Here is a 12,144-nt window from a genome sequence, read left to right on the forward strand (position 1 = left end):
GAAGCCGAAAATGCTCTTCAAAAAATGTGGGCAAGATGATGCAATACCTGAAGCAGGCAAGACACACGTCCGTCCTGCTCACAACAGTCAGGGCGACACAATGAACAAATATGATAAACAAAAAGTTTGATATTTATTTAAGCTGTGTTCCAAAATTTACTGTCAGTAGTGTCAGTACTGAAAATCTATAGACATTTGTGACGTGAATTATAGATTTTCAGTAATGGCAGTAAATTTTGTAACAAAGTCTTAAAGGGTCCTCTATATAGAAGTCGTAGGCAGTCGTGGAGTCTTAAATCGTAGGAAACTGACCAATTCCAATCGAGTATTCTCCTTATATTTGTTTGTGATTGGTTGGTTTCCTACGACTTCTATGATAGATTTATTTACTTCAGCATTTTACAAATAGCCAAGAAGGAACTTGGTTTACAATTAAAACTTATCCACACTCATTCTTCCATATTGATAGACCCTGCCTTTGATCATAATACAAAAGAAAAACTTAATGAACAGTTAATCTGCTGTAGTCTTGCCCTAAACTATACCTACGACTTCTATGTAGAAGACCCTTTATGGCTTCTGCACACTGGACGCGGAAACGCTTGCCGCGCGACAAAATGCGATGCGGTAGCCAATAAGCTTACAGCTCCTAAAAGCCATGGCATATAAAAAAACTTAAGACGTAATGCTGGATTCACCCTGCATCTGATTTGCGTCGTACGACGCAAATCGGATGCAGAGTGAATCCAGCATATGAAGATTGAAGAGAGAACAAAGAGTAAGGAAGGGATTAAAAATGGCGGATGTGAATACCTATATTGTACATTCAGTACTACGACCGCTCATTGAGCGCTCAGTGAGCTCTTGTATCTGTTTGGTCTATATTTTTAAATCTAACGGAATATGCCAATCAGTTCCAAGAGCTCACTGAACGCTTAGTGAGCGGTTGTAGTACTGAATGCACCCATATAGTGCTCTAGACACTATCCATCATCCATCTGCACGCACCATGTTATCCCTTCCACCATGACCTAAACTCAAATGGCGATGTAAAATATATAATCGAGTTCTCTCGCGCGACAGTTATGCTGCGCACGTTGCTATTTCATGTGATGGGCAAGATCTCAACAAAAGGATACACCTCTACAATTGTAGCGTGAAAAAGAGAAAGAGATAATTGCTGCAGATACATTAGGTGCATACAGCTTGGGTGGAGCGCGAATGCAGACATGTCTATGCGAGGTAACTGATAATGTTTCGCAGTCGGAGTTGGTTTGGTGGCGGACTTTGGAAGCCCAAAAACCCACATTCCCCGGAACATCTTAAGTATGTATATACGAACAATTGATCACCATATCTAACACTTATATCAAATGTAAAAACAGATTCTTACAAGTGTGTATTTGTTTATGTTGTCAGATACTTATACAATGTCTTGTCAAAGAATCAGTCTGTGTCTGAGAACAATAGAGGTTTGCTGGTCGAAACTCTACGTTCGATAGCTGAGATTCTTATATGGGGTGATCAAAATGATAGTAGTGTGTTTGAGTAAGTAGAGATAAGAACAATGTTATTTTTTTATTCTTATTATAATAAATGATACTATTCTAGAACCAAATAATAGTGCTATATATAGTACATAAAGTATACAAATATGTTTAATATGATATATGTTTACAGTTTTTTTCTGGAGAAGAACATGCTTTCGTTTTTTCTGCGTATTATGAAGCAAAAATGTGGGAGTTATGTATGCGTTCAATTGCTTCAAACATTGAATATCTTATTCGAGAACATACGCAATGAGACATCCTTATGTGAGTTTTATAAAACCTTTTATGTTTATATAAGTGATTCCTGAACAATTTGTAAAAATTTATTTTCAGATTATCTATTGAGTAACAATCATGTAAATAGTATAATAGTACACAAATTTGACTTTAGTGATGAAGAAGTAATGGCATATTATATTAGTTTCCTGAAAACGTTGAGTTTGAAGTTGAACGCACATACAATACATTTCTTCTATAATGAGGTAAACGAGGTACACGCATAATGATATTCTGTGTTCATTTTTTAAGTTATGTCTTTGTAACTTGTGTTCATTGATTGTATAAATAGTAAAGTAATATATAATAAGATATATGCAGACATGTCTATGTTGGGATTATTTACTGATTTTGTCACTGACAAAGTTATCATAGCAAGTTTTTTTTTGTCATTAGCATACCAATGATTTCCCACTGTACACAGAAGCGATCAAATTTTTCAATCATTCAGAAGGTATGGTGCGCATAGCTGTAAGAACTTTGACTCTAAATGTGTATCGTGTTGAGGATGCATCTATGCTAGCTTTCATAAGAGATCGCACTGCTGCACCATATTTCAGTAATCTCGTATGGTTTATCGGTGACCATATTATAGAATTAGACACCTGTGTTCGAAATGATGCCGAGTAAGTATCGATATTGAAACATTTTTCTGTTACAATTTCTATTATTCTATAGTAGTAATAATAACAACCCTTAATACACACGATTTTCTGATCCTTTTGTACACAATGGATCTAGAATTACTTTTCTCTCATTACTCTTGCAAGTATATAAAAATGATTGAATGATTTGTATATATATTTTAACATCTTTAGAAAGTATCCATAAAGTTGTATATTAAAGAAATTATATATGTATATATATATATATATATAAATGTTATAATTAATTACAGTTGGCAAAATGAGAGAAATACACTTTCATATTAAAATTCAAAATTTTGAAATACAAATGATTTTTTTAAGGAAAAATGTTTTATATTTAAAATTCGAAATTACAAAATAAACGAAAGTTCAAGTGTTGACTATTCGAAAAGTGTTATTCAGTAATTTGAAAATAACAATTTTTTAATATAAACAGATATTAATTGTAGTATGTTTGGATATACATTGCATTTACATTTTTAACAATTCTTTTTAACAATTCGTTTTATTATTGATATTATAAGATTGTGTTACAAAAACTTACAACTAGTAATTAGAAGAAACATTTTACTTATTATTTAATATTTGACACAAATATTACAGCAGCACTTTAGCACAAAATTATTTAAATTAAATTTTTTTAATGAAATTCCTGCAATATAAGAGAATTAGAAAGTTGAAAATAAAGAAATAATAGAATTTCACAACAGAAAAATTACTCACTTTACACACAATATTATTTGTGATCCAAAATGAACTTCAGAGGTGCTCTTGTCAAAGGATGTGCACAAATGGAGGCTGGCAACGCATTAAATCTATTTCCTAGATGCCAAACTTTTTTTTAGAGAAAGGAGAATAAAGACCATTATAATTAGGGTTAGATGTTCTTAGTATTTCAAAGAAAAGAAATAACACGATCGTGCATATTAAGGAATAATAATAATAACATAGAAAAGTAGAGATCTTGAAGCCGGTACATCGAAAAAATAAGTCAGTAGTTGAAAGCAAAAGAAGTTTAATCGATATTGATTGTAATTAAATTCTGACACCAAGCTCTATATCCGAACGTCTGTTTCATTCAACGTTCTGACATTCCTTTTATATATATATATAATTGAGTCTACGAAATCACTCCGAACAGAGAAAAATTGACCAATTACATTAATTATGTGACTGTATTATTTAAACACGATTTGTTAATTCTTTGTCCAAGATCTTGACTTTCTAACATCATGAAAGGCTTTAAAGTAGATTATTAATAAAATTAAATTTTAATTTTCGATGAAATTAGACAAGATATTGTATTCCTGAAGATGCACAATAGCAGAATAATAACATCCATACATTTCAGCCTTAAGTACAGTTTATAAAACATGAATATAACATTTGATAATTTGATTCTATTTTTTTTATTTTTTATTCTTATATTTTTTATTCTCATATTGTAATGAACGACTTAAAAGTATTTAGAACCGATTTAATTAGATTTAATTAAATTTTACTGCCAGTTTATTTCTTCCACTTTTAACTACCAACTTATTTCTTCGGTATACCAGTTTCAATATCTCTATCTTTTTATAAATTAATCTAATAGTTATTCTGACAAATCTTATTTAAATTAAACCTCACAGTAATAGTAATAATAATAATAATAATAATAACAATAATAATAATAATAATATGTGCTTCTTTTTAGTCATCAAAGTCAAAATAGATTGTCAGATTTGGTTGCCGAACATTTAGATCATCTTCATTATCTAAATGATATTTTATGTTTGAATATACCAGACTTGAATAAAGTTCTATCAGAACATTTATTACATAAACTGTTAGTCCCATTGTATGTCTATTCTCTAATGAAATACAAAAACACCACGTGCCAAATTCAGGTAAAAATCAAATTTTTATCTTTTATTATGAAAGTAATTAATATATGAACTATTTTTTTAAGCGGTATGAGTTTATTTTTGTTGTTTCAAGATATTTAATGTTTTACCCTCTTCACACGAGTATTTAAAAATATTATTAGAAGTTAATGAGCTTATTTTTGTGTTATAAGGAGATAATATTTCTTTACAGCAATAATTAATTTGAATTTTTAGGATGAAAGAAAACATGTCAGTGTTGTGGTAGCGCTTTTTCTACTTTCTCAAGTCTTTTTGATAGTATCGCATGAATCTCTTGTACATACGTTAGCAACTGTAATGCTCATGTCCGATTTAGAGACGATTCAAGTTGGAACAAATAATGTTGTCGAAAAATTTGGTGATATAATATCGAATAAATCTGTTACCTTCTCACTTCCGAAAGAAACATTGAAAAAATCTTGGGAAACTTTAAATGAAATACGCTCAACATCTAAAGAATTGCCGGCTCGTGAAAGCAGTATAAGAAATATAAAAGAAGTAGTTAAAAATGCAATTGACGAATTGCAAGAATTTCATCACCCAAGCACGTCTTTTGACGATGCTTCAACCCCTATAAATACTCCTGTTCTTACGAATACATCATTAAATACAAGCATTTCAAGTGAAGAGGATTTAGAGGAAATTAAGCATGAATTAAATGTAACAGATGAGGAAAAAGAGCAACGCTTAGCATTGGAGAGCCCTTTATCTCATCAAAGTCAAAATAACGTATTCGAATCTTTAACAAAAAAACCATTTCTAGAAACAATAACCAATTCCTTATTATGTACAGAAAATGATTATGCTGCATTGTTCGCGCTTTGCTTATTATACGCATTAGCTAATAACCAGGTAATTATAAAAATTCTGATGGAGATCTGTCTTATTCATAAATGTTTTTTTTTTATAATAAGTCAATTTTGTTGTTTACCAGGGTATAAGTCGTAAAATTCTGGATATAATCTTATCTCCATTTCATAATAATACGTCGATGAAAAATTCCTACAATGAATTACTCATGGATAGGTTGATTCATATTATAACTTTGAGTTGTCAAACAAGTGAGTTGTGGCGATAATTCCATTATAATTTATGCGAATTTAATATTTGTGTATAAACACAATTTCCAAGTTTTATAAAAAAATTCTTTTTTAGATTCCAAAGTGAGGCTTGTTACATTGGAATTAACTATCAAGCTATTAACACAACTGACAGTATCTGAAGGACAATGCCTATTACGAGAATCGCATCTAGCAGTCATTGAAGCAGCAAAAGAACAAAGCACATCTCTGCTCAAAAATTTCTACAAGGTGTGTAAATTATTGAAATTGTACTAAGCGCAAGTTTTGTTTGCCTCTTGACTTACAAATGCATTCTGTTAAAAATATTCTATATTAATTTTATTTAGAGCGAAGACATTTTTTTGGACATGTTTGAGGATGAATACAGCGAAATACAAAAACGACCGTTAAATGTCGAATGGTTAATGATGGATAGCAATATTTTGTTGCCACCTACAGGCACACCTATGACTGGAATTGAATTTAGTAAAAGGCTACCATGTGGTGAGGTAGGAAGAAACACAAAGAAATATATTTTTAGATGAACATATAAAGCTGCAGAAAAATCACACATTATATAAGAGAATAAAATCATGAATAATTGTGTGCAGGTGGAAAGGGCACGTCGTGCGATAAGAGTTTTCTTTTTGATAAGAGAATTATCTCTGATACTCAATATGGAAGTGGAAACACAATTACCACTGACTAATCCAGCTAATTGCGTACAAGTTAACAACGTTCTTGATCTAAGTAAGAGTTATCTATCTTAGGCCCAGTTCCACAACTAACGGTTAATTCATAACCGAAGTTCAATTTATTCATTGTCTCTTTTCAATTTTAGAATTGGAAAAAGATGAGAAACAAGTTGAGCCTCGGTTAAGAGTTAACCATGAGTTGTGAAACTGGGCCCTAATCACATGGTTAATTATTAAAGAAGTGACAGAGTTAACTTGTTGCGATATTTGATATACAATATTTTTGTTTATTTATTCATTGATCATGATTATAAAATTAGATAAACAACACAAGATTTGTTATTTATAACTTTGTTTACAGACAACAGTGATTTGATTGCATGCACTGTCGTGTGGAAAGATGGTCAGAAAATTCGCCGTTTCTTAGTCATTGATGTTGTGCAATTAATTCTTGTGGAACCTGATATCAGTAAGCTTGGATGGGGTGTTGCAAAGTTAGTTGGTTTTTTACAAGACATTGATGTGGCCGGCGACAAGGACGATTCAAGATGTTTGTACCTGACAATTTACAAACCATTAAGCAACAGCACGGGCAATCGTATACCATTGCTGTCGGCTAAATTTATTTTCGATGATCATATCCGATGTATGGCGGCTAAACAAAGGTTGGTTTTGTAGCAAACGTCACACAATGTCGTATTATCATTTCAATTAATTAAATCGATCAAACAATAATTTAGGTTGACAAAAGGACGAATAAAAGCAAGACAAAAGAAGATGAATCAGATTGCAAGATTGTTGGATATTCCAACGAGTATATCTCATTGTTCAACACCACCAAATTATGCTTTGCGTAGTTTGCGACATGAACGTAAGACTTTAAAACTAGAATTAGTCAGCAGAATCTTCGTAAATGATTGATTTAATTCTTTCAGGTATAATCGGACGTGGTCAGAGACTGCAGAGAGATCAAGCAAGGCCGATGTTTACGGTAAATAAAGTTCCTGGATTTGCGGCACAAATGCGTAGAGAGAATATTAAGCCGGTGCTATCATCGAGTTCAAAACGCGATGATGCAAGTTCAAATGAGAAAATTCATGAAAATAGTTTGCGATCTAGAGATGGTTCGCCTAAGATGCCAAGACCACGGAGCGAGGAGATTCCTCTGGAGGATATGTGTATTCGGAAAGCTTCTCTTACGTCCAATGGACTAAATACAACGCACATATGTCCAGAAAGGAGGGACAGTCAAGGTGCTTGCTCGAATAATAGTGAATCCTCGTCTGTAATTAGGAAACATTCTGAAGAAACGTCTTTCACATCTCCGCAAAGACAAGAATCGAAGCCACGTAGAAAAGGACAAGTGGAAACTGTTTGATTAAAACTGAGCAAACTAGTAACTCAAACTAAACGTATCTTTAAAAAAATCTTAAGAGGATGAATGAAAATGTGTACATGCCATACTTCTGACTTAGCAAAAAAAACCTACTTGACTAAATTAATAAAAAAAATTTAGTGTTTATGAATTTTATCTTATAACGAGTAAAATTGTAATTTTTATGATATTTTTATCAAATATGTGATAATAATATCAATGAAAGCTCTTATGACTAACACAGAAAAAAATAATGAGGTGGAAGCTATTAATAATATTGTCGCACTTTTCTTTGTGTTAGAAATCACTGAGTTCTTATTTATCTAGACATTTATCTAGACACATCTCTTGCATCTTAATTCAACTAAAATTTATTCGGGCTACACACCACTACTCCATGTAACTATCACTTTAATGGTAAAGAGAAATCGTGCAACAATTTTCGTAATTATTTCATATATCCCTGCTTTGAGAAGATTACAGTTTTTCTATATAATTTGAAGAGTAAAAAAAGTTACGCGAGGTTCTTTAGATGATATTATTTATAAGTAAGAAGCAAAGCCTATACTGGTCGAAGTCTATCTGGAGTGCTTTAAATAATTTTACGTGAATTTATATACTACATTTGTAGTCTCTCGAATTGCGCACCGAATTGATTTTCCGGACTTGGAAACGCAACTGAACTATCATATAATATAACAAATTAAATTGATTAGCAATTTTATAATTTCATGCTCAGTTGACATCATTTTAAAATCTTAATTTATTGAAAATTTGTAAATAAATTTATTGCAAAAAATATTACCTCGGTCGGAAGTCGAATCCAGATCTCTAACATTCCGTGCGAGCAATTCGAGATACTACAAATATGTGGTATATAAATTCACATGAAATTATTTAAGACATTCAAGATCCAACTTCAACCGGAAGCATTGCTTTTTATTATTATGTATTCATATTATATAATCCTAATAAATCGTTTATTATATTGTTTAATCATTTATATTTTTAATAAATTCCCAAAAAATTAACCTTTTGACTGTAAACCATAAAAAGTTAAATATTTAAGAATTGAATACAAAAATATACGCTAAGGGCACGATCAACGCGATGCTACAAATGCTTTGAAGAGTCTTTTAATTGATCAGTTTGTAAAATTCTTTCTTCTAATTGGTCCATCAAACGCTTCAAAGCGTTTGTAGCGAGACTTTGACCACAGTCTAAGTGAACTATAATAACTTACATTAGAAATTGTATCTTTATTTTGCATTTATATAGGAGTATATCCTGTACATGCATAGTTACATGTTTATTATAAACAAATTTTTTTTCAAAGAACAATGTAGTATGAAACAGTTTTTGATATATATATAAATATATATATATATATATATATATATATATCATAAAATGCACAATATGTATATATAAAACTAATCTGCGAATTCATATTTTCTAACTTGCTAATGATATAATATTTCTTTTAATATATATTTGTATTTTATTCTGATATTTCTTAAAAACATTTTACTATTATGTCAGCAATCAACAAATATAAAATTATGACTTTATTACTAGAGATAAAATTTTTTATTTGTAAAATAAAATAAGCAAATGTTATCTTAATATTTAATAATGTTTTTCATAATGTTCTAATTTAAAAAGAAATTTTTTCTGTCTTTAAATATATCGTACATAATATTCAATTTAATTTAATCGAAAGAAATTAGCTCTGCTGTTCTAGGTTTTGTTTCTTCTGCATCTTGAGGAGTTTCGTTAGTTGTAGTTGCGACTGGAGGAACAGGTTGAAATGACATTGATTGCACAACAGGAATTTGAGCCATTCCTTGCATTGTTGGTACATTAGGCGTTTGAGAACCAGGTAAAGTTTGACTCGCTGCAGGAACAGGTCCGCTGTTAGCTCCGGCAGGCGGCACTTGAATGACACCTGAAGATTGAGATGATATAGCAGTATTGGAAACATGCGTTGGTATTGAAGCTCCTTGAATACCAGGTAAGGTAGATGATTGTGATCCTATTTGCGATGACAGACCAACTATGGCACCAGTAGGTACATGACTCCCCGAAGCTATTGGACCTGATGAAGGGCCCATATGTCCTTGAGATATTGGAGGCAGCCTGATTTGAGTCAGAGGAGGAACCTGCTGTGGCATTTGAGACGAGGCGCCTTGTTGAGGTGATATATGTCTGCCTGCTGAAGTTTGTCCCGATGATATATGTACCATCGGGCCTTGCGGAGATCCTATTTGATGATTGCTCGGTGGCTGAAGCTGTTGAATAGATGGTGTCATTTGAGGCGGTATCTGCAAGAAAAAGTATTCTATAAAATCCGTGGTTTTCACAATATATTATCTAAAGATTAAAGTTTACTAAGAAATTTATAGACGAATTTCATTGATGAATCTCTTGGTAACCTTTAATCTTTAGGTAATCATATATTGTGAAAATGGGCCAGACTTTTTTTTTATCAATAGAAAAGGCAAGACATTTAAAAGTTTACAGACTTACTATTCCTGGACCTGATATAGACACGTGACTTATATTCTCCTGTCCTTGGATAGATGGATCCGGTGCTTGTTGTTCCGGATTAGAAAGTGATGGCATCATATGCACTGGCAGAGTACTCATCGGTGGCATATTATAACCCTGCATAGGATATTGACTCATAGCTGGTTGTCCATACATATAAACTCCTTGATTCGTAGGTGACATCGGATTGTAATTAGTTCCTGGATTTGGATAGTGTACGTGGCGAACAGGCGATCCTTGAGAAGGTCCCATAAAATCTGGAATACCTTGATAACTTCCTGCAAAAAATAAAGATAAAATAAATAACTTTAATAACGATAAAATAGATTTAAAAATGCGTAATTGTAAATAACAAAAAATTGAAAATTACCCATTATATATTGTTGTTTCTGTTGCTCTTGACGCATTTGCATTTCCCTTTCTTGTTCTTGAATCTTTCGTAAAGCTAGTTGACGTTGATATTGTAAGTATTCTTGCTTCTTCTTTCGCATGATTGCCAGTTTTTGCGCCATTAGCATCTGTCGCTGTCTCTCAGCTTCTTCCGCCCTTCTACGTAATTTCTCTTTATGTTCTTCTCGAAGAGCGTCTAAAGCAGCTCTAGCATCTTTCATCTGAGTTAATTTATCTTGTAAACCTTCATAATATACTCTGCTATCATCTTGTTCTTGAATATATCGTAATAATCTACAAAAAAAATCATTGTTTTCTGTGATCAAAATAAAAAATTCAATATATTAGAAATAAAGTTAAGGTTTGATTTAGGTATACCTGGAATGCATAGCTGTTATATTCATAAATAAAGTTTGAACTGAACTATCATTAGCGATAGATCTGCCTCTCGAGGAGTTACTTTTCATCCTATTTACGAAAATTTCAACTTGAGATCTTAAACCTCTTACGAATTCTTCCATTTGAGTATCGATTTCACCATTTTCCTGTTTTACTAGTACTAGTTTTTGAGGCATTGGACTGCTTATATTAGGTGCAGACGGACTTGTCACATCCACTCTTGATCCATGCTCAATCGATCCATGATCTTCGTTTGCAGTTTGCCTTTGTTCCCAATACTTACGATTTAGATATTTAGCAAGTTCAGGTTCGATCTCGTCGTCATCTTGTACCTGTGATGGGCTAGGACCCTAATAGAAACATTGGACTAAAATTTTATATCCAAGATAAAACTTCACAGAGAATGTTAAATAGTAATAATAGCAATTCATTATATAATAAGATAGGCTGTTGATAAATATAACAATTTTATTGCTAAGATAATATTTTTCGCAATAAATTTATTTACAGATTTCCAGCATACCAAGATCTTTTTAACGAAAGTTTACTGAGTCGATGATCAAATTTAATTGTGTTATTACTACAGTAATATCTATTCTGCTGCGTTTTAAAATTCCGAAAAAATTTCAACGCACATTTCAAATGACTACAAATATAGTATATATGTACGTATGTGTGTACACATATACAAGGTGTCCCATAACTCTTAATTAATATTTCTGAGAGTGAGGATGAAATTTTGAACTAAACGTTCTTTTCCCAATTTTGACTCAGATCATTAATTAGATTAGCTAGGGAAATTAAATAACTAAATTGAACAAATAGATTAAATAATTAAACAAATAAATAAATAATAAAAAAGAATAAGGAACAGAAATTGGATAAGTTTCTAACTGTAATTTATTTTTATTTATTTATTTATTTGTCTACCCATTTATTCGTTTATTTATATATTTATCAATTGATATAAATTATAATAAAAATTTAATTTAGAGAATATACAGTAAGTGCAAGGAGCCCCATGGTATGCTGCACTCCTGCATATTCCAGCTGTCTCTGTATTCTGTAATTTATTATACAATCATTATGAACACATAACAACTGCATAACGAATTAAGTTGGTATGAGATTATGCATTGAAGATTGAGATTGAAAATTGAAAGATTGAAATTTGACGCAATCTAATTGATCAACTTCACTCGTTAATAACTCGATAAATAATGAGATACGTACACGTTCCTTTTCAAGAATATAGGCCCTGAGTCAAAATTGGGGGGGGGGGGGGGGTTTTGTT

General features: G+C 31.7%; 2 protein-coding genes across 3 annotated transcripts in view; one reads left to right on the top strand and one right to left on the bottom strand.

The window, feature by feature from the left end:
• Nucleotides 1-926: 926 nt before the first annotated feature.
• On the top strand, nt 927-7,542 carry ema (C-type lectin domain containing ema). Of its 2 annotated transcripts, none has more exons than XM_018516005.1 (14): nt 927-1,326; nt 1,420-1,548; nt 1,681-1,814; nt 1,884-2,041; nt 2,223-2,452; nt 4,170-4,362; nt 4,576-5,232; nt 5,315-5,441; nt 5,536-5,690; nt 5,789-5,950; nt 6,053-6,191; nt 6,498-6,801; nt 6,877-7,007; nt 7,072-7,542. In XM_018516005.1, exons 1-14 carry the CDS (start codon nt 1,253-1,255, stop codon nt 7,512-7,514), a joined length of 3,036 nt encoding a protein of 1,011 aa, XP_018371507.1. In that variant the 5' UTR covers nt 927-1,252; the 3' UTR covers nt 7,515-7,542. The 2 variants fall into 2 exon arrangements, with proteins under 2 accessions (XP_018371507.1, XP_018371508.1); XM_018516006.1 differs by having other exon boundaries at nt 1,884-2,032.
• A 1,624-nt stretch (nt 7,543-9,166) lies between these two features.
• Nucleotides 9,167-12,144, bottom strand: part of Hrs (Hepatocyte growth factor regulated tyrosine kinase substrate) — a 6,146-nt gene continuing 3,168 nt past the window's right edge. The window contains 5 exon segments of the mRNA XM_018516003.1: nt 9,167-9,327; nt 9,329-9,835; nt 10,041-10,339; nt 10,432-10,745; nt 10,830-11,200. Coding sequence (XP_018371505.1) covers nt 9,238-9,327; nt 9,329-9,835; nt 10,041-10,339; nt 10,432-10,745; nt 10,830-11,200 — 1,581 coding nt within the window. The 3' untranslated portion in view covers nt 9,167-9,237.

This window comes from Trachymyrmex cornetzi, unplaced genomic scaffold (assembly GCF_001594075.2).
Source record: "Trachymyrmex cornetzi isolate Tcor2-1 unplaced genomic scaffold, Tcor1.1 scaffold607, whole genome shotgun sequence".
Classification (NCBI taxonomy): Eukaryota; Metazoa; Arthropoda; class Insecta; order Hymenoptera; family Formicidae; genus Trachymyrmex; species Trachymyrmex cornetzi.

What these genes read in the sequence shown, in the direction of transcription:
- ema (XM_018516005.1), top strand. Translation starts at nt 1,253, where the DNA reads ATGTTTCGCAGTCGGAGTTGGTTTGGTGGCGGACTTTGGAAGCCCAAA. An exon ending in TGTGTTCGAAATGATGCCGA is followed by an intron (nt 2,453 to 4,169) that starts GTAAGTATCGAT and finishes GCTTCTTTTTAG; the next exon opens with TCATCAAAGTCAAAATAGAT. An exon ending in TGTATGGCGGCTAAACAAAG is followed by an intron (nt 6,802 to 6,876) that starts GTTGGTTTTGTA and finishes ACAATAATTTAG; the next exon opens with GTTGACAAAAGGACGAATAA.